At 39.0% G+C, this 27,467-nt stretch overlaps 3 protein-coding genes across 6 annotated transcripts in view; 1 reads left to right on the top strand and 2 right to left on the bottom strand.

The window, feature by feature from the left end:
- Positions 1 to 7,710, bottom strand: part of lrrc45 (leucine rich repeat containing 45) — a 74,147-nt gene extending 66,437 nt beyond the window's left edge. Inside the window, exons 1-4 of the mRNA XM_078570982.1 lie at positions 7,529 to 7,710; positions 5,156 to 5,442; positions 2,390 to 2,451; positions 1,305 to 1,375 (exon numbers count right to left, since the gene is read on the bottom strand). Coding sequence (XP_078427108.1) covers positions 1,305 to 1,375; positions 2,390 to 2,451; positions 5,156 to 5,390 — 368 coding nt within the window. The 5' untranslated portion in view covers positions 5,391 to 5,442; positions 7,529 to 7,710. The remainder of the gene's footprint in view (positions 1 to 1,304; positions 1,376 to 2,389; positions 2,452 to 5,155; positions 5,443 to 7,528) is intronic.
- A 169-nt stretch (positions 7,711 to 7,879) lies between these two features.
- The window catches only part of LOC144699765 (myb-related transcription factor, partner of profilin-like), a 53,995-nt gene continuing 34,407 nt past the window's right edge, over positions 7,880 to 27,467 (top strand). Inside the window, exons 1-5 of one of the 3 annotated variants that reach the window (XM_078570984.1) lie at positions 7,880 to 8,536; positions 8,784 to 8,946; positions 9,109 to 9,249; positions 21,330 to 21,443; positions 26,551 to 26,697. In XM_078570984.1, the coding sequence (XP_078427110.1) occupies positions 8,300 to 8,536; positions 8,784 to 8,946; positions 9,109 to 9,249; positions 21,330 to 21,443; positions 26,551 to 26,639 (744 nt within the window). In that variant the 5' untranslated portion in view covers positions 7,880 to 8,299 and the 3' untranslated portion in view covers positions 26,640 to 26,697. Of the gene's footprint in view, positions 8,537 to 8,783; positions 8,947 to 9,108; positions 11,341 to 21,329; positions 21,444 to 26,550; positions 26,698 to 27,467 lie in introns of those variants that run through there. The other 2 variants (XM_078570985.1, XM_078570983.1) reach the window with 2 other exon arrangements.
- Positions 19,728 to 27,467, bottom strand: part of abca5 (ATP-binding cassette, sub-family A (ABC1), member 5) — a 118,100-nt gene continuing 110,360 nt past the window's right edge. For both annotated transcript variants that reach the window (XM_078570980.1, XM_078570981.1), the window contains 3 exons: positions 26,612 to 26,691; positions 23,097 to 23,152; positions 19,728 to 21,150 (listed from right to left, as the gene is read on the bottom strand). In XM_078570980.1, coding sequence (XP_078427106.1) covers positions 21,049 to 21,150; positions 23,097 to 23,152; positions 26,612 to 26,691 — 238 coding nt within the window. In that variant the 3' untranslated portion in view covers positions 19,728 to 21,048. The remainder of the gene's footprint in view (positions 21,151 to 23,096; positions 23,153 to 26,611; positions 26,692 to 27,467) is intronic.

The following is a 27,467-nucleotide window of genomic DNA, read 5'->3' on the forward strand; positions in this document are numbered from 1 at the left end:
CTTTTGAACTTCATCGACCTTTAGCACAGGAAGTCTGTGGCCCAAGCCAGCACAAACATCAGCGACCGCACCTGACCTTTAGCGTGGGATGTCTCTGACCCGAGCCAACATGAACCTTGCTGACCGCACCTGATCTTTAGCACAGGAAGTTTAGTTGTTTGTCTGCACTGTTTACCTTACGAACACTATCCTACAAGCAGAATCGCAGGTGACATCATATGGCTGGGAACTTATTACAGGTACCCTGGCTTTATTATTCAGTGATACATCTTACTCTTCAAGCCATTTTATTTAGACTATAGCTAGCCTGGGCTTCAGCCATTGTAATGCAAAGGCCTAGGCCTACATACGGTATCCAAAAACTGAAATTTTCTGAAATCCGAAATGCAATTGACCCTGAGGGTTTCAGATAAAGAACACTCGACCTGTATTACAAGAGTGACTTCACTTCAAAAAGTACTTCATTGGCTGTAAAATGCTTTGAGAAGCCTGGCTGCTGTGAAAACCACTATATAAATTCAAGCCTGTACTTTTTTACATTCTGAGGTTAATTTATTGCTGTATTGATGGAAGCTAGTTCAAAAAAACTTTTGAAAATAATTACCCTATCAGTTGCAATTTCTCAACTTTGATAGTTAGGACCAATCATATTCAAACATGACTTTTTTTAACACATGTGACATGAAACACTGTCTATGTATAAATAGATAATCCAAAGCCGATGGCATCATGTAATTTACCTGGGGTCCTTATTTTCTGAACATAATGGGAATATGCTGAATACTAACAGCCAGTTCATAACAGATTATTAAATCCAGAATAAAAGTTGCATTGAAGAGTTGGTGTTTGCTATATAATTAACGCATGTTTATCAAATAATGAACAATATTTTATTTACTGAAATGAAGGTCAGTGTGTATTATAGTGCAAATAGAGAATGTGTTATGGTTTTGGTTATATCACAATATACTTTTTTGCTTTAGTTCAATGAATTCTCATTAGTAAAAAGTTTGAAAAATATGTATGTTGGTGAGCATTATATGTCGCACAATGAAAGGGAAAGCCTGATCCTAATACCTCCTAACTTGCATGTTATGAAATAAAACCACAGCATCGCCAGGTCAAATAATTCACACTGTACTTGTATGGAGGGCAGGGAGTGGGGGAGAAAGGGCTTCATCAAAACAGGATTAGACTTGCCAAAAGAAAAATACCACATGCTGATTTGCACTCTCTATGTCCTTGTGTGAAAGACAATTTGAAAGCCACCTGCTTAGCTACTGATCTGAAGGAGCCATTCCTACCTCTTGAGAGATTTGTTGTGCCGCAGTAGTTTCCCCAGTGCTTCAGCTCCAGCTGCTCGCAGGTTATTACCCTTATACACAAAATTTTTCAGTTAGAAACTTAACTGCATATTGAGCAACAAGATCACGATTATGTAAGTCAAAATATAATTGTCATAGTATACAGACGTGAAGATTAAGACCGCATGCACCATTAACGCACCATGAGCGGTTTCTCAAAACATATACTGTAGAATAGCTAACTTATGTTGCTTTGAATAACACACATCTTGTTTTCATCCCTATACTGTTAAACATATTTTGAAGTGCTCATCATGGATCAACGTAAAGTACAAGCGGCAACACAGTACAAATAAAAACGGAAAGATCAGAGGTAGCAACCTTAGAATTTTTGAGGAAATTCCTATGAGATGAGCTTAGAGCCAACAAATAAACCGCTCTTCAATTAGTCCTTTGGCTCAAATTGCCAATCGGTGAAATATGATGCACTATATGCACAGCTTTGTATATTCTAGATTCAGCAGAAACTATTGTTCATTGTGGTGATTAAAATTTAAGTTGAACAAGAACGGTACAGCAAATATTAACTTGGATGTAAATGAATTATATCATGAAAAACTGTATGATGAAAACATAAAATAATGAAAATTGAAGAATAACAGTATCTATTTCACAAAAAGGATTTATACCATGGATTTGAATAGATTTGTCCTCCTATTGATAAGGAATAATATGCAAATAGGCCAAAAGTAGAGATACTGAAATTTTCACCAAAGTCCTTTTATAACTCACTGAAATAGAATAGCTACCCTACTCTATTCTTTCCCATTAAGCTCCATTTAGTTATACACCTCATAAATTTGTATCACATTAATTTTTTTTTGTTAATGCAGTATAAAAATAATATAAATGGGACAAACTAAATACTGAAATGATCTTGCTGATGATCTTCAGTGTGTCACTCAACAGTTTCTATTCTGGGAATTAAAAATGAAACTACTCATCCTCTGTCCCAAAGCTTGTTGCTATATTTTACTTTCTATTATCTTATCTCATCTCCAGAATCAACAGCCAATGACATTTACCTTCATGTCTAGCATTTGGATCGTGGTGTTTGCGCACAGTCCATACAACAGCAGTTTGGCACCTAAGAAAACAAAAAGCATTTTAAGACTGTTATTAGAGATCTACAAAGGGCAAACATTCAACAAATCTTTTAGATTATGAAACTATTAGTTAATTATTGCTCATTTACAACATTAATAATTTTGCATATTGTTTCTATTCAATGGAAATTATATATGTTCCATTTCTCCCCTTGTCCATTTTGAGCCATGTACTTTCTGCAGCCAAGCAGGCAGGCCGGTAATCTGCTCACAGGACAAAGCCACTGGCTACATACTGTATGGACTGTGTATAGATATCTTGGGACCAAAATGCTCTTCTATTTTCCTTTCAATATGAGGCACCCATTTTCCATTGGGCACTTCACCATAGCAACATATTAAGTTCTCCCTCTAAGGAAAATGACGTATTCTAGTACGCTAAGCTCCTACTTCTGTAAAATCAAAAGCAGAAAATACAAAAAAATGAATCAAATCAAACTTGCCAATACACAAACACAGAAAAGCTAAATTTCAGATATGTTGATTGATTGAATAACACTGTTCCCAACCCTTACAAATACTGCAGGTATGGGAGTGTTGTGGGCCAAATCTGAAGTGTTTTATTTTCCAAACTTAATCACATTGATAATCTATATTCTATTCTCACATCTCTCTCTTCAGGTGCCACGTCCTAAGAGGGCATTGGCAACCGTGGGCCTCCATGTTAATCTTGCTCTGGAGGCGTGGATCATATTCATTGGTGGTACATTCATCCAGCTTGCAAGGTTCTTTAGAAAGATTGTTCTTTGTCTACCTCGATCTTTCCCATCAGCATCAGATTTTCTAAATGATTTATTATGTGCCCAAGAAATTCCAATTGTCTCTTCCTGATCTTGGTCAGCAGAGTTCTTTTGGTCTCAGATTTTACTAGCACCTTTTCTTCAGTGGTGTGACTTGTTCAAGGTATCTTCCTGATTCACCTCAAAATCCACAACCCTGCAGCCTCAGTGATCGTCCAACACTTGCTTCTGTTTGTCAAAATTGGTGTGACGTAGCATTCCAGGATTCTCAGCGTTGTTTTCATGGCTAATTTTGAGTTGATCATAACCTTTTTCACTTTTGAAATACATCTTTGGCCATTCCAATCCTTTGTCTTATTTCTTGGTCACACTTTCCATCTGAAGTAACAAAATTTGTTTGCGTGACCTTTCCCTCCTTCACTGTAATTTTACATTCTGGTATGATTTGCTTTTTAGACACTACCAGACATTTTGATTTCTTACAATTTATGCTCAGCCCTTTCTTCTCACATTCACTCACTACTCTATCCAAAATCATTTGCAGTTTCTCTTCAGTCAGCAATAAGAATGGCATCATGAGCCTAACTTATACTATTAAAGTTAAAAGAGGGGTCAGGCAGTGGTGTGTTTTCTCCCCAGATATATTCAAAGCTGTATAGTGAAAACATTCTTAGAGAGATTGAAGACCCTCCTGGATTATTAGTTGGAGGTTACAACTTTAATAAAAGATATGCCAATGACACAACATATGAAACTTAAATTATGTAAAGTTCTTTTTTAATGTTCTCTTTTATAGAATGACAATTCTTATAATTTATAATCGAATGTAACAGGTTAGTGGAGAATTGGTTTCAAACAAGGTAAGAGTTATGGTAATCTCCAAGAATGAACATAACCAGCATGGTAGCAGGCCTGTGACATAAGCTTGCTGGTAAAAAAGCCTCTTAAGTCAGTAGTAATGGGATATAGGATCAGGAGTATACCATTCAGCACCTGTTCCATCATTCAATTAAATTAGAACAGATCTGTCTCTGAACTCCATTCATAAGTGGATGTTGGAGTGAGGCCTATTTAAAAATCATTTTTGAATATTGGTCTAATTTTTTTGGCATACTTAGTTGACCAATCATCAATTTCCTCTTGGATCATTTTGAAGCATGGGTCTGAATTGGCTAATAACTAGAGCTGGCTTTATTTAGTTGGTAGCACTCTCAAATCAGGATCAGATGGCTGTGGATTCAAACCCTACTCCAGCATTTGAGCTCAAACTCAGCTGGCAGTCCCATGCAATACTGAGGGACTGCTGTACTGTCAATATTGCCATTCTTAAATCAATACATTAAACCGCAGTCTATTCAGGTGGCTGATAATTTTCACCACCCCACCCTTCATCAAAATGTAGCTATGAAGAATTACAAGTCCCAAGACTCTTTTTATCAAGACTGGTAAATTGTCCCAGTGCCCTGGTCAACTCTTTTCAATAAACACTATGCAAAATAAAAAAACACATCTTACATTTCATTATTTTTGGGAGAGTCTTGCTGTGTACAAACAGACTGACATTTTGTCCACATAGCAGTGACCTCACTTCAAAAAAGATATGTGTGAAGTACTGGGATGTTGCTCACAGATGTGTTAAGAGCTATATAAATGCAAGTCTTTCTTTTTCTTTCTAAAAACGGCTGCTTGTGCTAAGTAATACAAGTACATAGGAATGAGAAGGCCATTTGTTGCTGAATTAGATGAAGGGCACAGAAGAATACACAACCAACTTAAGTAAATCTTATTAATACAATTCACCTTGAGCTTAAGCCATTTAGGGTGAATGAACTGCATCTTGGTAGTCTAATATTTTTGTATGAATTGCCACATTAGAACATACATTTAATTTTGTTTCAGGTGTATGTCCGTCCCCGGTGAGATTGTTAATGGAGCATTATCATACCTTCTTCATTTAGCATGCAGTCACAAAGTGTTATCTCTGTGAATACTATGTCATTCGTTAAAACTTTTCCCAGGACAGCACACGCGTCAATAGAGAGAGACTGCGTGGAGAGGTCTAGCCTTTTCCTCAAGTTTCCGTCACAAACATCATGCAATTGATTCAGAATACATTCCTGTGGCTCAATACAAGCTTCTTTACAAAGGCAAAGGTAAGTTCTCTTGAAATCATCCATCATTGAAATAACTGACAGAGTTGATCTTGCTCCAATTATTCAACGTAGCATTTTTCTGTTAAAAAAAGCAAAAGTGCAAACGTATTACCATCAGAGTAGTCAGACATTGCTATAATTATTTCCCTCTGCGGCAAACCCTGTACCAACCCGAGGAAAGAGAAATTAAACGGTTCTCACATTAGAAGTGAGAAAAATGCAACTTGAGCAGGCAAGACAACATTCACATGCACTGCCTTCTTAAAAATAGTAGAAGCACACAAAGATCCAACACAAGACTGCCTTCATTATCTAACTTTAATTGCACATTTATACTTTGCCTGCTATTACTGTGGAACCTGCCCCATCTGTAATGTGCAGATTTTAAATTGCACAGTTTGCGCAGTTGCACTTTCATTTCTAACCACTAGGCCTTACTCAATGGCTGAGGAAGGTCCACATAGTCTGGCAATTTTCAAACTTCATTGCTGACCTGTATAGGTAGAATGGACATTCAACAACTTGCACTTATATACTGCATTTAACAGGAAACTGTTCCAAGGCCATCACAAAAAAGAATCCCAGGCTAAAGGAGGAGAAGTGAAGAGGATTGGCCAAAAGCTTAGTCAAAGAGATGAGTTTTAAGCAGGCTCTTAAAGGAAAGGGAGGTGGAGGGTATGAGAAGGAATTTCAGAATGTGGCACCTAAATTGGCCGATGGCTAATCCATGTTTATACTAGATACTACCTGAAATAAATGGCAATTTACATTACTGTTGTGGTACTTTTGCCCCACAGAAAACCTCTTCAGGCGGATCAAAGCTCTTCCAAGGGTAGTAATGCTATAGTTGAAATGTGTTACCAGCTGTAGGTCAAAGTCAGTATTACTTTTTCAAGCAGAGTTTATGGCAAACTTGCTAATATATAAATTCTACTCGTGGTATATTTTAAAAAATATAATTAAAACAAAAATGTACAACCCGCCACAATTTAGTGGAGCAAGGCAACATATTTACATCAAAAATTTGTAGGGCACAAATTGATTTCTGCAAATTTCTCATGTGCTGATTTGATATTGTTAACCCTCTAACCAATAAATAGCAGAGTCCAGAGGTTGAACACTTCTTCAGTGAGTGAAATTGAACTTTAAGTAGGTCATTAATTGCACACCATCCCACCCACCTTTTGGATAACTAGATAGTGAGATTAGTAGGGAACTTAAATCATTTGCACCAGTATCAGGAAATGGTGCATAATACGATAGTGGAATGTAAATTTAAGATCAAAAGTTATTTATCTCTCCCCAGTGCCAACGGCCAAGATACATTTCCATATTACCCCTTTATATATGAGTGGAACCAAAATGCTGATAGTTAATTCTGATAAACCTAACTGATCCTGGCAAACATGCAATGCCCTAAAATAACATTTTTTCCCACCATAATGAAAGTAAACGCCACAGGACAGAGCGGGTTGAGCCGTTAGTTGCATAGAGATGGTAAAAGCGGCCTTACCGGCGCCAAAGATGCCCAAAACCTCATGAAACGGAATCTCAGATAAATTTTAAATTGCGTAACAGAGAAAAGGGGAAAACGTGTATGCGGCAGAGAAAAAAAGGGGGAAGCAAAACACCAGGGATGCTGGAAATTTGAAATAAAAACAAAATGATTGGAACCACTACAACAGGTCAGGCAATATCGGCTGAGAGAGAGAGAGAGAGAGAAACGAGAGTTCAGTCGGCGACCTTTAATTAGAACAGAGAATAAGGAAGAATTGCATACAGGAAGCGACCATAGCGCTCTCGAGTACTTGATAGAAAGTCGACATGTCAGAAGCAGCTGAAACTCAGCAAGTAATGACGTTAGCTGTACAACCTGGCCGTGTAAAGCCAAAGAATTGTCAGTAAGTCCAGCTACGCCACAACCAGAGGGAAACAAACTCTCCAGTGACGGGAGAGGTGATCAAGGCTGACCTGCCAGAGACACATCACACGGCAGTCTTTTTTTTTTTAACCTTTAAATAATTAGTTCTAAACAGGCAGAAAGCAAAAGGCAGAGATGAAGTTGTTGGAAGCCGTTCCCGGACGCGCAGAGTCAGGACTACACAGCGCCGGGGGACAGGGTCACTCATGTCCATTGGTCCCTCTGTTACCGGGCATCAACTCACCAGTCACCAAGTTGTTGTTTTATGGGGGTGGGGGCGCTAACTAAACTAGCCAGCCGCCTCCAGCTAACATGGGCAAAAGTGTTTGTGATCACGATAAAGCATATTTGCTTATGCTAACTTTCACCACGGCCACCTACACTCTGACCCGCCGCCGCCGCCTCGTATCTATGCAGCGGCGCACTGTGGGACAGGCGGAACCCGACCAATCCAAGGGGAGAAAACAGGGGGCTGCCGCTCGGCATTCTGGGAACTGTAGTGTTTCCTCGTCATGGCTGTGGCCGCGTCGATTGGGCCAGAGGGACTACACCGACCGGCAGGCACCACGCCGCCGGACAGGTCAACTTGGGGGTTATAACCGAAAAGCTGAGCGTGAGCGCCATCTCTCAGCGACGGCAACTGCAGCCGAGTCCGTAGGAACTCGTTGGCACTGCTGCCTGTTTCCCCCAACGAAATGAGAGAGGGGGAGAAAAAAAAGATAACGACCACAAATTGAAACGAAGTTATGCGAAAAGCATCAAAATATTTCCATAAATTGAAATGAAACCGCACAAGCTTTTCAAACATGCAGACTGCGATCCCGTTAGCTGCTGCGAGAATTATTGCCCCCTCAGCCATGCAGTGATTTTTGTTTGTTACGTCCTGCCCTTTTTTTTATCTTCCCTCCTTAAAGCGGTTAACGGGTTAACTTTAAACTCCCTCCCTTGTTAAAGCGCAAAAAAAAACTTTTTCTCCTCCTCCTCCTTCTTCTTGAGAAGCTGTGCGTTCTCAAAAATGGTAGACCGGAGGATTCGTAAGGCTCGTTTCAGCAGTCGGGACCTGTGCGTCCTGGTGGATGCGGTGATGGAGAGACGGGAGGATATCTTCGGGCGGGGAGGTGACCCTCCCGACACGCAGAGGAGGAGGGATGCCTGGCAGTACGTTACAGAGAGAGTCAATGCCGTTTCCGGCACCCACAGGACCTGGGAGGAAGTCCGCAAGAAGGTGCACGACTTGAAGAAAAGCACAAAGGTAAGGTGTGAAAACCACCATCAAATGGGAGCCCAGGACGCAAAAGTAGCTACCAGGGAAAGTTTTAAACAATTAGAAACCCAAAAACAAAAGCTGCCCCGATCAGAGACGTATTCGCCTCAAACCAGAGTAGGCGTGTACGCCAGTTTCATTGTACATCTATGGTAGGAGCATGATGCACTGCAGTTAAGGTGCTGTCGTTTCTTAGGTCAAATTATCGCCTTAGACCTATACTCTTCCTTTAAAGGAAAAACTCGCTTATAATAGAAGATCATGGCAGACAGCGGGTGCTGGTCCCCCAGATGTCAAAACGTTGACGGAATTTGAAAATGATATGATCGTTGTGTTTGGAAAGGAAAGTCTTGAAGGCCTTCGGCCGGTGGATATAGGTACCATGCCAAGACATCTTCGTAAGTAATATTTTATTCAGGTGTTCTGTGATTTGCAGAAAATGTTAAATGAGTAGTCCACACACACACACGCTATATAAGCAGGTTATTTTGTATAAATAAGTGCAGCAACCTAATAGATTTGGGCTTACTCTTAACGTACTATTTTTTCCCTCTTCAAAGCACAAAGAGAACAAAGTGGACAGCACGTGGTATCAGAAGAGCAACATACACCTGAATGCCAATTGTCACCAATCCTACAAGGCAACAACACAGAAATGCCTCTAGTTAGAGGTATAAAGGATGAGAATCAGGAAACACCAAGTGAGTCACTGAGCACTAGTGAAGAATGGGAGGAAGTGGTGGTGGGTGATGAGGGGGCAACTGTTGAAGCATGGAGACCCAGTGTGGTAGGTGCATCTACTCAGCTAGATGCAGTTACAGACCTTAATGGGCCTGCTTTCAAACGGAGACTGTTAGAACATGGAGTCCGTGTTGAGCAGTCACTAGCCTTCATGCACACCACTTTGGAAGATGGTATGGTTAGGTTGGATCAGCGATTGTCCTCATTGCAGTCTGCCATTGAGCAGATAGCAACACCAATGACAGCTGCAGTCGAAACCTCACTTATGCAGGCTATAGGCACAGCAGGAGCATCTCTTATGAATGCTCACAATGTTGCTATGGAAGCTTTAGGGTCAAAACTTAAAGAAGCAGTTGTGGCTGGCTTTGATTCACTAGGAGAACAGTTACATGGAACCATGACAGAGGGATTCAAAAATCTCATTGCAGCACAATGTTCTACACTTACACAGATGATTGCGTATTGTGAGGAGATGCCCTCCACCAGTGGCATGAGTGAAGTTCAGACAGTTGACACTCATGTTAGCACCAGTTCTGTGCCCCCACACATCTCTGCACAAGTAACAGGGGGGATAGTAATTTGACAAAAACTGAAAAGATACTTTACCATTATGTAATCTTTAATGTAAAGCAATTTACTGTACTTGTAAGTTTAAAAATAGCTGTAGACATCAGTTTCCTCAGCTGTCATTCTATTTTAGGGGTTATCTTTGAGAAGTTGTTGCTTTGAATTCAATTAAGAACTTAAGAAATAGCAGGAGTAGGCCATTTAACCCTTGAATCTGCTGCACCATTCAATAAGATTATGGCTTATTTGATTGTGGCCTTCACTCCACTTTCCTGCCTGCCCACACATAACCCTTGACTCCCTTATCAATCAAAAATCTGTCTGACTCAGCCTTGAATATATTCAATGACCCAGCCTCCACAGCTCGCTGGGGAAGAGAATTCCAAACACTAACTCTGAGAGAAGAAATTCCTCCTCATTTTCATCTTAAAATGGGAGTGCCCTTATTAAACTTTGTCCCCTAGTTCTAGATTCCCCCATGAGAGGTAATATACTCTCATCATCTACCCTGTCAGGTCCCCTCAGAATCTTGTATGTTTCAATAAGATCACTTCTCATTCTTCTAAACTGTAATGAATATAGAGCAAACTTGCTCAACCTTTCCTCATAAGACAACCCCTTCATCCAGGAACCAATCTGGTGAACCTTCTCTTAACTGCTTCTCTTAAGTATAGTTCTCCTTGAGTAAGGAGATCAAAACTGCACAGACTACCCCAGGTGTAGTCTCACCAATGCTCTTTACAGTTGTAGCAAGACTTTTCCTACATTTATACTTTATTCTCCTTGCAATAAGGGCCAACATTCTATTTGCCTTCCTAATTACTTACTGTACCTGCATGCTGACTTTTAGTGACTCATGTACACCCATAATAAACATCATTGTGCATTTAAAAAATGTCCTAGTAAATGGTAATATAGTTGTGTGTTATAACATCCATGTTAAGGTTGTACTTAAAAGTATTCATATCTTTTAGGCTGTAGATAAGTTAACATTTGGGAATAGCATCCACAAACTTGTGAATGTACCATTTAACTCAGGACATTGTATATTAAATTCTGCATTAGCATTGTAGTGTTTTTTGTAACATTGTATTGCTGCAGTCTAGTTAAACTTGTGCCATTGCTAATTTTTGGCTGGCATTAATATTGTCCTGTTTCAGGCAATCATTCACCCTCAAGTGCAACTACAATCTCATCATTGTTGGCTCTAAGTATATATTTAAGAATGCATCAAAAGAAAAACATAGCTCGACCCTCAAGTTCTGAGACCCTGCGAAACTTGAAAAAATGCATGTCTAGAGCTGGAATAGTATTTAATGAGTTGGTTTTAAAACATTAAAAAGACTATTTTCCAAATAGTCCTTTTTAAATCTCTTGTGATCTGCCCCAAGAACACGTTTGATTTTAAGAATGTGTAGTATTAACCTAGTAATGTTTGAGCGTAATTTTATAAATAAATATTGCAGTTATTTTCACCTGTAAAATATTGGTCCTGTGTTTGATATTCCATTTTGAGGAGACTGAAGAGTAGAACGCTTTTCTATACAGTTCATGTATATTTTACCACATTTAGGATAATTTTTAATCCAAGGTTGCATAATCTCTGCAAAAGAAGTATAGTTAAAAATGCTAACAGATCATGGGAGACAAGGTCCATCCATAGGAACTGGAGTGAACCTGTTGAAGGAGGAAATGTTTTAGTTTTTTAACAACAACATAAACTGAACAATTTCTTGAGCATGTTTATGTATTTCTTCCAGGGGCTGTGTAATTCAATATTTTCTGTAGTTTGAGGAGGCGGCACAGCCAACAATGAAGTTGGATTCAGTTGAATAAACTTTACTTAAAACAATATCAAGCACAACCATGCCAATAAACCTTAAGGTATCAATATATTCCTCTTGTAAGTATAGTGTAATCAAAAATTACATTGGCTTCATTTTGCCTGTGGTAGTGCCATGTTTCAAAGGGGAGCATTAGCACTCTGAAGTAATGTCAGGGACAAATACTAAAGACTTGTAAAATGAATTGGAGGAGTTAAGTGGTTTAGATTAAAAAGCAGGACCTCCACAGGATTACTACTGCAGCCACACATCAGGCCAGTTAGGGAGAAGCAGATTAGGTACATAACATTGACCATGCAGGGGGAGGATGTAAGATTTCTAGAACATTAGGAGGAATTATAGAGAGAAGTTCCATGCACTGGGTGCCATCTTCACCTAAACCAAACAGAGATGTTAAGGCAGCTCAAATAGCAAACGCAGGAGAGGAATGGATAGAAATAACATGGGACAGATAGATTTTTTAAAAAACTTTCATTTATAAGAATCTAAGAAATAGAAGTAGACCATAGAGCCCCTTGAACCTGCTCTACCATTCAATAAGATAGTGGCTGAAATTTTACATCAAATCCACTTTCCAGTCCTATCCCTATATCCCTCGATTCCCTTAATTCCCAAAAATATACCCGAATCTTGGATATACTCAGTGACTGAACAGCCACAGTCCTGTGGTGTATAGGATTCTAGAGGTTCACAAGTCTGAGTGAAGAAATTTCTCATCTCAGTCCTAAATCCTAAATGGCTGACCCCTTATTCTGAGATTATGAATGCCTAGTTCTGGACTCTCTGGCCAGGGGAAACAGCCTTCCCATCAACCCTATCAAGCTCTCTAACAATTTTATACGTTGCAATGTGAACAGCTCTCATTCTTCTAAACTTGACATAATATAGGCCCACTCTATTCGGTCTCTCATAGGATAGTCCTCTCATCCCAGGAATCAATCTCTTGAATGTACACTGCACCCCCTCCTCTAAGGCAAGTATATCCTCCTTTAGGTACACTACTCCAGGTATGATCTCATCAAAGTCCTTTATCAGTGCAGCAAGACTTCCTAACCCTCACTGCAACTCCCTTGCAATAAAGGCTAACATACCATTTACCTTCCTAATTGTTTGCTAAACCTGTGTGTTAACTTTTCCAAATCCCTCTGAATCTCAATGTGCACTAGTCTCTTATCTTTTAAAAACTATTTTCTTCTCCATTCTTCTGACCAAAATGGATGATTTCACACTTCCCACGTTATGCTCCATCTGCTCCCTTTGCCCAATTACATAACTGGTCTCTATTCCTTTGCAGCCTTTTTATATCCTCCTCGCAGCTTACTTTTCCACCTTGCTGTGTATCATCTGCAAACTTGGATGTATCACACTCAATCCCTCCCGAATCTTAAGTTGTTGATATAGATTGTAAATAGCTGAGGCCCAAACTCTGATCCTTGCACCACTCCACTAGTTACCCCATGCCATTCTGAAAATGACCCATTTATTCCTAATTTGTCAGTTAACCAGTCCTCACTCCATTCTTTTATTAGTTCAATTCCATGATTCCTAATTTTGTGTAATAGCCTATTGTGTGACACCTTCTAGAATGCCTTTGAAAATCCAAATACACACATTTGCTGGTCCCCCCCTTATTGATCCTGCTAGTTATACCATTAAATAGGGTTCAAAGTACACTGGAGTGGCAGGCAAATTCACCCTGGGAACCTCACAAATAGCAGCTGAAAATTCAACAACAGGGATGAAAAATTCAAGAAAGGTCACCCCTATGACCTTTTTTGACTGGAGGAGCAGTGAGCATGGGAGACAGAATCTATAAGAAGCTGCTCCTCTGATTCTCTCTCTCCCATGTTGTTGCTCCAGCACCTCCAAATACAGGTTCCCTCTCCTTTCCACTTTTTTTCTGATCATGTTTTTTTACTGTACCTTGCTGGGGTGTCTGGTTTTCTTAGGCAGCAGCACAACCTGGGTGTTGGGCAGGACCCATCCCTGGGCTATGTTGAGTCCTCGCAGCAGCTTGTTGAGCTCCTCGTCATTTTGGATAGCAAGCTGCAGATGGTAGGGGATGATGCGGGTCTTGTACTCCTGGGCTTCATTGCTGGCCAGCTCCAGGATCTCAACAGTAGGTGAGGGCTCTGGCCTCGACACACTCAGCATAGTGACCTCAGTGCACTGTGCAGTAGCTGGTGGATGTGGCTGACGGGGAACTGCAGATTGCTTCTAGAAGGTCTTGGCTTTGGCCTGAGCAGATACTAGTTACTGGGACCACTGCCTGTCAGGGAGGAGCTGCCGCAGCCTCCGCGCACTCTCTGTCCTGCACTTGTACCCCTTCAGCAGAGACTTGCTAAGCTCCAGCTCCGATCCAAGGGGTCCTGCTTATAACCGTCTCTGGGCCCTGCTTCAACAGGGGCGGGTTTGTTCCTTGGAGTAGCCCAGACTGTGTGCGCCTCCCCCTCACATCCCAGTGGAGGGTGAAGAGAGGTGGTAGAGCATTACTTTGTACTCCATTTTATTAATTCTTTTCAATAACTTGGTACTTTGAATTGATATGTCTAACAAGGTGTCATAAAGCAGAACTGATTTGCAAGAATGTTATTTATCTTGCACAATGAGGAAATGCTCATCTAAGTTGTCAGTGAAGCTCAATTGGCTTCCAACAGGAATGAGATGCAAATGTTGTAATCTAATTACGTTAAACTTTTTCTGTAGACTTAAATTTCCCTATAGCCTGCAATTTCTGTTTTATTGCATCAAATATTTGGAATTTGAAATGAATCTGACCTCAGTTTATTCTTGTAAATTGGGAATTGTATTTCGAATCCAAATTTGAGAGATATTACCAAGGATCCAAGGACGAATAGTTTCCTGAACTCATATGAAAAAGAAAAGGAAACACCTGAAGCTCAAAGTAGCACTCAAGAAAATCAAGAGCCCTCAAAAAAATTATTTCAACCCCTGACTTCAAATAATAGATTTATCAAAAACAATTTTTCTGCCTCGGGGAGGGGGGGGAATCCATGTTTACTGTGCCAGTCGCTTCCTAATGTTTTTTGCTAGTTTACTCTCAAGCTACTTTCACGCTCTATCATTTTCTTGGTTATCCTTTGCTTCAGGCTTACTACACTTTTAAATAGTGCTTTCACATCCTTAGGATGTCCCAAAGATATGTAGTTACTGTTGCTTTGTGGGCAAATGTAGCAGTCAATTTGTACAGAACAAAGTGCTACAATCAGCTATTAGATAAATTACCAATTAATCCACTTTTTAATATTGCCTGAGGGATAAATATTAGTAAGGAAGAATTCCCTGTTTTCCAGTAATGTATCCAGTGGGGATCTTGCTTTAAAGTTTCATTCAGTCAGTACAGTATTGAGATGTCATCCTAGATATGTGCTCATGTGGCTTAATGGGATGAGAGTGCTACCACAAGATTAAAAAAGCTAACAATTAAGGGAAAGGAAATGAGTATTGAAGATACTGAAGACATAAATGGAAAGGATGTTAAGGTGTCTAAAAGGGTCATGGTTGTAAAGTTTATATGTGAACATAAAATAGTCAAGGAACTAGAGGCGCATATTAGAACAACGGGATATAAACTCAACAAAAATTATCCCAGATAATGCTGGAGACTAACATGTTTGCGCTTGTTAAACTCTCAGATACGGGGAAAAGAATGGTATTTTATTGAAGGTATAATTACAGCCATAAAGAGAATATTTTATTGGTGGTCTTAATGCACAGCGTGTGGTTAGAAATAAATATTATTAAGAGATTTAATAATACCTTAGAATATATTATAGTTCACCAAAACATGAAAAAGGAATAGATTTGTAGGTGATTTACAGAGGTTATGAGCAGTAACAAGAGTTCTAACCATGATTCTATCTAATCCAAGAGAGTTGAAGTAAGGCAAAGGGTTGTGGTAAAAATGAGGATGGTGGTAGGGAGATTCCCTCTTCTGTACCCCAATGGCAAGCACCCATGCACTAGGCATGCATCTGGGGTATCTGATGGGCTGGAAAATCAGCTTGTCACTTCTGGGGTGTGTGGAGTACTGGGGGCCTGCACCCCTGCAAAGAATGCTGAAGTGCCATCGGTGCTTCCCCTCCCCCACCACCCTATTACACAGGGGACGGGATTTAAAAACTTTCAAAATGTTGACCTTTTTCTTTGGGTGACCAAATCTGGGTGCCAAAATAATTGGCAGCCTGGTACACGTTTCCCCTTAAAGCCCTCTCACAATTAAAAAAAAAACTTTTATTAAATAGAGATGGAAATGCATTCAGGGTTAGAGTAGGAGCAACACTTAAGTTTCTCTAGCTTGCTGGACAAGAGGAATGAGGAGAAGCAGCATAATAATTGATTTCTAACATGGTAATGAATAAATTTTCTTACACACATTAGCCACAAGGGCAGGGGGGAGGTGTTTAAGGAGCCAATTTGTATTGGAGAAAAGGAATCTGAGCTTACCTTTGCCCTCAGTGAGGATCTTGGACCTTGGAAGAGAAATCATGACCTAGAACAGATGGCTACGTCAGCTGAGTAACAGGTTTACTCAAGTCTGCAACCCTGACACACAAGGACGAAAATGGCCATATAGGATAAGAGGTAAGGATGTCAGGTAGTTCTGACAAAATGTTAACTCTCGTTTCTTTCGCCACAAATGCTGCCTGACCTATTTCCAGTGATTTTGTTTTTCTTTCAAGTATGTTCATGCATGGTTTGAGAATAGTGCAGAAAAAAGGGATTTAGAAAGGGTCACGTTGATACTAATCTGGTTTTGGTGCAATGTCCTTGTGAGTAAGTATTTAGGGCAGAGAGAGGATAAAACTAATAAGTCACTAGAATGTCAAAATTCAAATCCAAAAAGGTATTATGTAAAATCAAAATGCTTAACTTGTCGAAATGCATAAATATGATTGCTCAAAGCAACAAGATGACTGACTGAGGCTGTTATGACAGTTGGAAGCTACAAAAGGGACGCAAGTGCAACTGAAGTCTAAGAGCAGCAGGAAATGATGTGTGGGGAGGGGAGAGAAAATTTATGAATTAATGAACAAACCTAGGAATAGATAGAAATTGTTTTTAGGAAGGGCATGCTAACAAATACAGAGCCCCAGTATTGGAAGGACAGAGCATATGCTCTGCAAGTAATAATTGTAAACAAAAACATTAAAAAAAAATTAAGGCTCTAGTAATCAGAGTTGGTTCTTCAGTGCTGCTTAGGGTGGAGCCAGGGCTGGGAAGTCTGAAAAGTGTCGGCAACATTACCAGCTTTTTTTTTTAGCATGTTACATTTATCCAGTTCAAAGGAGCACTCGGATTCCTTCTGACCCAACAGAAATAAATCTTTCTTTTATCTCGTATTTCACTAAACCACCTAAAGAAGCTGGGCCGAGCATGCACAATGCCTTCTCTGCTCAGTTCAGTCCTGACTGACATCTGGGCTCTAATGTATGCTATAGCCCTCAATTTGCATATAGGAAGGGCTTCTGCCATCCTAAGTTGACCCATATGAAGGTAGTGGTGACTGGAGCACCAGTGTAAGTGGGATGCTATATTACTGTTGGGCAGCTACCATTTATGACAGGTGGGTCAAATTAGAATCCAGTGTAAAGCTTTGAGAACTCAAAGGTAAGTTAAATCAATAGAGAAATTGCAGAACATGATGACAGAGATAGAGAGAGGCGAGGAAGACTGACATAAAAATTCTAGGTACTGAGTCTTGCACCTGTACACACTTTCTGCAGTAAGATTTTTAATCTATAATAGAAAGCTAACTAAGTGGTAAACGAGTTAATGCTTGGTCATCGCTCCAAGATTTTCCCCAGTACTCAGTATTTATGAGCAATTTTGTTTGATAGTTGACCTCGAATGAAGACATTATTTTAAACTATAAAAAGAGTTGTGCTGACTCCTGGGCAATTTGCTGCTGACTGATTCAATAATGCAAAAGCAGTCTTTCAAAAGCAAGTCATAATACTGTTGATTAGGGGCGCACACTTCAAATGTTTGTTCTTCAAAGCTGGTTGTTTTCTATTGAATAAGTCTGTACACAGACCAATATACTGATTATCTGGGCAACAATGATTTAATGAACAGTTAAAAGGAGTGAATTATTGGAATCTTCAGTAACCCTGCGATCATTTAGTTGCTGATTGCATCAATAGCTAGGTGATCAAAAATTAATACACTATCATTCTTCAAGTGTTACATTTCTTTTCAAATGCAATTATGCATTTCATCAGAGTTACAATGTCAACTGATAACGGCATAGATTATTCAGATATAGATGAACTATGAGTGATTCTAGATAATATTTTCAACGTAATGTCCCAAGTTGTTGTTTAATTGTTTGAGTGAATTTTAATATCAGATAAACATGTTCCTGTATTGTGAGTGCTCAGTATGTGATTAGTCTTTTGCACTAAATAATCTGGTGTAGTCCCTCATCCAGCCACAAAGAATTGATCCTCAACATCTCCACCTTTCCCTGTTTGCTGCCTTTACCCAGGTTGTAATGTATCCTCTAGTAACACCCATGCTTTCTTTCATACTATGCTTTTGTGATGTCCCGTTTTATAATGGTGGAAATTTTCTAATGCTGCTTCTGAGAATATTTTACAACACATTGCTATTGTAACATCTGCCTGGTGACATTCCATAATAAGCAAGATAAAAATAAGACTATCTTTAATTTTATATAGTTTAAGTGGAGGTGCTTCTTTGCTACGTTCAAAAACACTCCAACTGCAAGAACCAAGCTGTTGATCATTAATCATGAAATAAATAGTTCCCTTCAAGAAGTCTGATTAAACTAACATACACAGTGTGGACAAGATTATGCCGTTTTCAATTATTGGCATGTATTAGGATTTGAAACATAATAAATTGTTGCAGGCTGTGATCCCAGTGCATACCAGGGTGTGAAACCATAATTTTTTTGATATTTTGAAACAAACCTTTGAAGAAGATATCAAGGGGTCAATGTTCCAACTTTGATTGCAAGTTCTTTAAATCTGGCTTTAGATGCACAAATTTGTGCAGGTGTATAAAGCTCACAATTACTGTACTGTATCCTAAACTCTGCACTTTGAGGTTCCTTATTATTTATGAAGAAAGAATTACTGGATTCATCCAAATAGTTGTTCCTTTCAAAGGAACTGCATTAAAGCTGACTGTTCTGAAAAGGAAACATTAACTAGATTATTGCTATACAAATTTGTACTCAAAATGTCATTCAAAACAAAACCCAATTATGTTTGATAAGTTTTGGTGTAAATAGTTCTTAATTCAACATTTTGACATCACATTCTACACTATAAAGTTAATACTTGAGGATATGGCATAATGGCGCCAGAAGTATAAGGAAGGAGGCTAAAGTAAAACAACCGAAAACAAAAGACCAAACACACTGACAAATGTAACAGTGAGAGCTCTTGCTATCAGTAACTGGAAGTAACTAGAGAAAAACCTAGTTCACAAACCAATCCATCCACCCCACATGAAAATAAGACTCAAGGTCAGAATCGATCCTGCTTCATCCACTGGGACACCACATCACAGGTACTGAGACAGCTCTGAACTGTCCTAAGGCAAGCTACGGGGGTGTGGGGGGGGAGCGTGGTGGCGGAATCACATCATTAAACTCCAGCTAACCCCAACCTTCTACATCTTTCATGAAGTCCACATATTGTGGGAAATCACAGCCCTTTTGACTATGAAACGACCAAATATCCTGTAAAATTTTTCAATGTTGCTTATCAAATACATTGGACTATTTGACAATGAGGATTACTTTGAGAAGGCACCCAACACAAACCTCTCAAGTAAATGCCAAATGTTTTTGTGGTGCTTATCAAAATAAATTCAGCTCCAACTTTTAGGTACATATGTCTAACATACTCAACAAACTAGCTTTGAGATTCAGAATTGGTCTGATCCAATTATTTTAGTGCACACAAAATTAATTAATTCACTTATACCATTTGAGAGGAATTGACAAGAAATGACAATTGTGGTACACCATGTTCCTAAGAAGCAATAACTTTAATCACGTTATTCACAACCAGTCTTTCCTTGCTTTTTCATATTTTCCATATCCTTACCAATCACTATAGGCAAGACAGCAATAGCTGCACATTGAATTATAAAATTAAAAACAAAGTAACACAATACACTGCTCATTTACACTAAATAACACTCCAACGTTAAAATTCTAAACTAATGATAAAAGGCATAAAACACCTAAAAACAAATAAGGTGTACAAGTTGCACAGTGCAAAGTGATTATAAAATTTTATTTAGTGGTCTTTAATATACCAGTTAGTCTTTATTAACAAAGTACAGTAAAGTACTCCATACTCAGATGTGATTGCTGATGCTAAAAAAAAGGTTATTTCCTGATGATTTTTGTTCCAGTGAGATTCCCAATTTAAAAATGGCGGCAATAATTCACATTGTGCCACAGTTTTTGTAAAGCAAGCTTAAAGCTGGCAGAAAATGGGGATATTAAAGTACCTAGTCTGGTAGACCAACAATTAACCATTTCACTTTTTTTGTGTTAAGGCCAAGATTTTTGGAAGGTACTGTGTACACAAAGGTAATACATCACAATATGTAATATAATAAATAATCATTTTCTGTGATCAATGCTATTACCCTGGAAACAAATCTACTCATGTCCAGTAAAAGGTTATGACCTAAAAACTTTTCCTTTTTTGCTTGCTTCTAATTTGCAAGTTAGAAATGTGTGAACTGAAGCTTGGGCAACGCAGAAAAAACAAATTCCTTGTTGTCATCTGATCTGGTTTTAAAATGTGGCATAAGAAGCCAGTGGCAATTGAGGAAAGGCGAGAATGTCATGTGCAATGTGTTGAGAGTCACTGCTACAGTAAGGATTTCAGATAGAAGGAATTTATATATTAAAATCCATTGTAATACCAAATTAAGGAGACATCTCTGGCACAATATGCATGCATGTTTGTTTCTGTCAGTTTTAACTGTGTATTAAAATCTTAACTACACTTGAAAGAACAAACAAAATTTAATGTAATAGCATTTTCAGTAACTCCTATCAGCAATGTCAAGTACACAACAGTTGTAAAGGCAGCTGCATATATCTTTTTAAAATTCCTCTTCGCTTAGTCTCTGTCACTGTGGCCGTGGATAAGTACAAGTCCTGGAACATCTAGAGGGCTGTTCTCACCGCATGCCTCAATCAGTGCGGCATCCTCATTAAAATGTTATAAGCTGTGCTCCAGCAATCAAGAAATCTGACTTAATAAAGATCAACTGAATACTGTATTGAGGTTTCCCTGTTATAAGGCAGTAGAACAACTCTGAACCTTTTTAACATTCATTTTGTTGAAGCTGCTGCCACCGAAAGCTTGTATCCAAGGTTTTATAATCTTCTTCACTATTTTCTTGTTCTTTAGCAAACTGCATGAAAACCTAAACCAAATAAAGGAGAGTCATTATTGCATTTGATATATAAAGGATCATTATACATCGAGTAGACATTTAAGACAAGCCAGGTTATGAATGAAATGTAATTCCCACTCCGCCACAGAAAGTTGTTTTTCCAAGTCTCTCAACTTATCAGGTTGTTATTCGAATCATGTTTTCCTTAGATCGATCTGCAAGTGATTCCCAGCAACAGAGCAAATTGTCAGTCTTGTTGACCCTGAAAATCTCAGGGGAGAAAGCATCAAACACGAACAGAAATGTTACAGAGAAACAACAAGGTAAATTTTCACAAGTTTTTAGGACCCTATTTTAATCTCAATTGGGTTCCAAAATCCACCCCCTCATCCTTGTCGTGGAACCTGGGCAATGAGTAAGAAAGGGTTGGTCAAAACAGGATGAAGTGTGGTGGGACTCCTTATGTTCTGGGCCACTTTGTTTACCGTGAGGCCTGTTAGGAGCCTTAGAAATACTCAGCAGTCAGGGTTCTAGCAAACAAGTCCTCAACTGCAGAACAAGCGATCCAGAACTGGAATATCTCAATAGCTGTCCTGGCAGATGAAGGCTGCAGCAGAACGAAACTTCTAATTGTTTTGGTTTCTTTGCCATTGGATCAAGGTTTTCTTTCTGTCACGATACATGTAGAAGCTGGTGCGCAACAGTTTCTCCATGCTAAAAGATGTCACGGACAGGCATTTTTCTTTCCAAGCACATCTCCCAAGCCCTTCGGCAGCCAGCAAATGGCGACGGGAGCAGGATTGTGTTGTGTGAAAGCTTCTACTCATGATCTGGCATGGAGATGGAGGTGGTCGTCTAGCACTTGGATGAGGCAGGAGTGCTTTTTGGCAGCTGTAAGTGCCACTAAGCATCCCTCTTTAGGATCCACTCAGCTCACTCCTTATTGGGTGGGGGCTAGAAAAGGTGCCCCAAACATAATCTGCCTCAGCTCTTCCGAGTGGATAGCCACATCTAGAGGGATCACGTTGGTGAAAATACACAAACGGCACAAGTAATAAATTCTAGGACCTGAAACATCAGGACCCTCATGGATACACCCATGAGTGAATGCCAAGAATGTCACACCGAGGCGCTTATACTTCTGGAAAGGGAAATCAGAAGAAGAACGCAGAGTTCACAGAATTGGATTTGCCATCAGGAATGAACTTGTGAACCGGCTTCATGAGTTCCCTCTGGGAAGAAATGAGCGCCTCATGATTCTCCACCTTAAACTGGAAAGCAGACAATTTGCTATCATGGTCAATGCATATGCCCCAACTCTGGACGCCAACAACAAAACCAAGGAAGATTTCTATGCCAAACTTGACTAAGTTCTCTGTGGGGTTCCGAAGGAGGACAGGCTTATCCTTCTCAGAGTTCAATGCCAGAGTTGGAAGAGATTCCAAGCTCTGGAATGGAAATATTGGCAGGGGAAGGAATTAGAAATGTCAATTCCAAGGGGATTCTTCTTACCAAATGCGCAGAACATAGAATGCACCAGAGGAGGACAAAAGAAGCGCTTCAAGGATGTGCTGAAAGCTAACATGAAGAAATGCAACATTGACATCAGCTCCTGGGAGACCATTGCCCTGGATCAAACCAGATGACAACAAAGTCTGTGGGAAGGATCCCAGCATTTTGAGACCTAACAATGACAAACTGAAGAGGAAAAATGAGAGCAGCAAAAAGAACATGCCATGACATCCCACATGACAACAAATGCCCCATGTGTCATAAACGCTCTGCTGATCCCGAATCGGCCTTATCAGCCATCTTCGGACTCGTGGAAGTTGAGTTGAGAGGGATGGCTAATAATTAACCTCCGTTATAAATGGAACATTGGATAATTATTCTGGTGTTTGTGAAAGATGCAATTAAAGAGAAAGATCTCTCATACCTTGTGTATACATAAAATATAAGGGACAAATTTACTATACCTGTTCTAATGTTGACTGTGAGAAACTATATTCTTCTATGTCAAAACTGTGTTTAGCTGTAAACAAAGGAATAGCGATTATTGCTTGGCACATGAATTCAGAGTTATGGACGGCTCAACACATTAAACACTGAAAACAAATGCCTTACAGCGGTTAGAATGTCCACACTGGTTCATCACTAACCACAACCATTTAATTATTCTAGCTCTATTGGATTCGGTCTGCAGTGTTGCAGATTAACAGAAACAACAAGCATTATCTTTTGATTACATCACCATACACAAGAATTAGGAGGAGTAGGCCATTCGAAAAGATCATGGCTGATCTGCTTTTGCCTTTAACTCCACTTTCCTGTCTGCACCCATAACCCTGGACTCCCTCATTAGGCCAAATACAGTTTTCTGCTTAGTGCCATGAAAATGTAATAACTTTCATAATACTATTGTAATTTATTGTAAAGGTAGGTTAATAGGTTTGGATTAGTTTCTCTGTATGTAGGTATGTGTGGGGGGTTTAATTGAATTATAGACAGCTGGTCGGGTGCTTTGTATCAGAAGGGAAAATAGGTTTGAAATGCTAAATAGGTAAACATGGCTGAAGTTTTAGAATGTGAGGTGTGAAGAACATTTGCATTTTTAGATAAACCCGAGTAGTGAATTTCAAAGAAATGGTAAGGTGTTACACCTAACCAACAGAGGCTACACCTAACAATGTGTTTATTTTTCCCAAAGATTACTGATAATGAGTACTATGAAAGATTTATGTAAATAGTAAAGTTCCAAAGACATTAAAAAGATGAAGTTATGTTTAAGAAGAAGGCATTCTAAGATCTGACAAGTTTTAAAATCCTCCAGCCTCTATGTACCAAGCTGCTGCCCATAGGAACCGAAGTTAAGATAATTTGTTTTAAATATCATTGTCCAGGGTATTGTGTGCTTTGCCTGGGTCTGTTGAAATCTATGTTGTTTTACTGTTGCCTTAATGGAGGTGTAACTGGGAGCTTGATTAATTAGAGGATTTGGGAGTTATCATAGTAGTAATTTGTAGACCTATGTATGTGCTTAAAATCATTTATTTTATTAATAAATGTTTAATGTAATTTTGTAAAAAACCTCTAAGACTCGGTGGACTTATTACTACTGAATTCAAGGCACGCATCTTGAAATAAAAATGCAAATTGCAAAACAGTTGCAGCAGATGTCTCAAGTTTCCCTCTGGGATTTGAGCAGCTCAGCATTTACCATCCACTGTGCCATAACATTAGATATTTTAATTTCACTGCTAAGAGTTATTCTTAAAAGTCTAAACTCACCTTTGAAGAGAAATTCTCTCCTGTAAACAATATTCTCTTTAGAAAAAGAGATATTGCCTGGATCAGCATTTTAATTTTATTTGTTTTGGGATGTGTGCGTCACTGGCAAGGCCAGCATTTATTGCCCTTCCCTAATCGCCTTTGAGAAGGTGGTGGTGAGCTGCCTTCTTGAACCACTGCAGTCCTTATCTTTTCTGTAGCGATCTGATATAACTGAGTGACTTGCTGGGCCATTTCACAGGGCAATTAAAAGTCAACCACATTGCTGTGTCTGGAGTCACATGTAGGCCAGACCAGGCAAGGATGACAGATTTTCTCCCCTAAAGGGCATTAGAGAAGCAGATGGATTTTTTTACAGCAACCTGGTAGTTTCATGGTTATTATTAATGGGACTATCATTTTATTCCAAATTCATTAATTAAATTTAAACTTCTCAACTGTGGAATTTGAACTCATAATTCCAAAGCATTTGTCTGGGTCTCTAGATTACTAGTCCAGTAATATTATCACAATGCTACCATCCCTATTCTAATTATTTGAAATATTACCAACAACTTGGTAAACAAAACTGTGTTGTTCATAGAAGTGAACACATAAATACATTGTAACAACAATTTTTTGTTCGTTTGCAGTGACACTGAACACACTGTACTGAAAACCAGGAATTAAAAACTAAATAAACCTCATCTTACCAGAAACCACTTAAAACAATGGTGACTTTAGCAGATGAACCATGCTGATACTCACAAATTTGTTTTTTTTTAACGCTGATCATAAATAATAGCTACAGAGCTATCCTCAATAATACAATGCATTTGGTCTAATGAGGACTACTTCTATAAACTATTTTACATTAAAAATCATATATGATCCCAACATGCAGAAGATACTGCACCTGAAGTTGCTGCTAAGAGCATAACATTATGAGACACATTTTATTTGAATGACCCTGTCACATAACAAAAATCTAAAATACCCTTCAAGCCACCCAAGGAAGAAATTTATTTGTATACAATATATTTTTAAAATTTGGGGAAAAAAAGCACCTTTCAGATAAAAATAAGGAAGTTAGTTGACCTCAAAAATGAGAGATACGGCCAACTGGAGAGCAAATGAAATGCATCAACTGTATCTGAACAGGGACTTCAAAAACAGCCCACCGACTTCCAAATGCCATTTGCACTTGATGGCACAGGACATGGAATTCCTATGCATAACAGATTCATTAATGTAGAATGTCGTTCAACAAGACTAGTCAGCTGGAAACCACAAATATTGGAAAGAAAGCAGAAAAGAAAATGGCCCTTATTTTGTCATCTGTTGCACCACTTAACAGCAAAAACCCTGAAGCATCAAGGATAAGGACTATCAAGGACCGGAGAATCATAACTGATAGAGAAACTTTGTATTAAGGCATACGCAGAGTCCAAGTTTTGCTTTCCCTAACCCATACCTCAGGTAAACATCCATCGCTAGAACAATTCCCCAAAGTTATCTGCTTGCACCCTTGAAGGCAAAAAAATTCGGATCTCAACTCATTCCACTCTGAGGTGAGCTGATAGGCTGAGGTAAAAATGCATCTTCAGCCCCTACCAGCGACGAGAAACAGTGATCTACCTGCATCTCCCTTCTCTTCCCCACTGCCCCGAGGCTAAAGTACAAATAGGTGGCAGAAGTAAAAATCGCTGTCCAGCACCCCTCAGCTGCAACTGGGTGCAGCACTTCTAGGGCATATGTTGTCACCCATATGTCCCCTCCTCCCTGCACTATTATCTTTTTGCCCATTCTCACTCCCATTCTCATAGCTTTTTTTCTCTTTCGCCTTCTTCACATCATAAGTCTCACTCTTCTCCTTCCTCTTTCCCACCCTGTTCCCTCTTCCTCAAAGTACTTCATAGGATGTAAAGCGCTTTGGGATCTCCAGTAATTGTGAAAGGCATTATATGAATGCAAATGTTGCTTTCGCTTCCCCATCCTCATCTCCATCTTTTCTAACTTTCTTAGAAGTACTCTTGGCAGCCCTTGACGTTGTTTTGAACCGGATATAAATAATACTGGGCTCTCTTGGTATTCTAAATGCATTACACTGGCCACACAAGTTATTGTTATTCAAGGAATCAATCTTGTCTACTTGCTTCACAGTTAACCTGTATAAAGCAGTGCATTGTAGCAGATACTCGAGGACAATTGAAAAGGCTTTTACCTTCCTCGAGCTTGGAAAATGCCTTTGACAGAGACTTCACGTCATCCTTAGGAATTTTGTATGTCATCATTGCAACAAAACTAAAAAGAAAAAGTACGCAGAAGGAAACACAGATGAATTATAAATAGTTTAACTTCAATACAATAGCTGTAAAATTTACCATTTCATGGATAAAAGTTCTCAGTATGAATTTTAGCAAAATTGTTCTAAATGTAGTTTCCACTATGACACGTTTTATATCATATAATTATGCATGGGCAAAGTGCTATTTTACATTATAAATTTTCACCCCTGCTGTTCTTTCTTTTCTCTCCTTTTCATCTCTACAAAGCATTCCAAATAAGGAGAGCATCACTGAAAGGACAGACTTTCCCCATGGGGAATGTCGTCAGCATAATTCCATAATCCGTTCAGTATCATAAAAACAGATTTAGAGCTGGTGTACACCATATATAATATATATAGTATATGTATATATTATATATACATAATGTAGCACTACATTGTTTATAATCTACAATCATTGTCAGCTGATATATGACATCCTACATCACAATCTATTGATCTAACACAGTTTTGTCCATGGGAGTATTAGACCAAACGTGTATGACATACCTGGGAATCATGTATATTTTGTACAGAGAAAATCATCTCGTACTTTTCTGATTAAATAACCGCATGTTCAGGTATTCTGATTGGCTGAAATATCTGAAGGGTAGGAAAAGCTACCTAGTATGAAGAAACCACCAATACAAATCTAACCAATATATTTTCCTAAGTTAATAAACAAGCTACTGTCACAAAATGAACCAAACAAATCCCCCAGACAAGCATATCTATGTGGAGAAGGAAGAAC

Source organism: Cetorhinus maximus, chromosome 24 (assembly GCF_964194155.1).
Source record: "Cetorhinus maximus chromosome 24, sCetMax3.hap1.1, whole genome shotgun sequence".
Taxonomy (NCBI): Eukaryota; Metazoa; Chordata; class Chondrichthyes; order Lamniformes; family Cetorhinidae; genus Cetorhinus; species Cetorhinus maximus.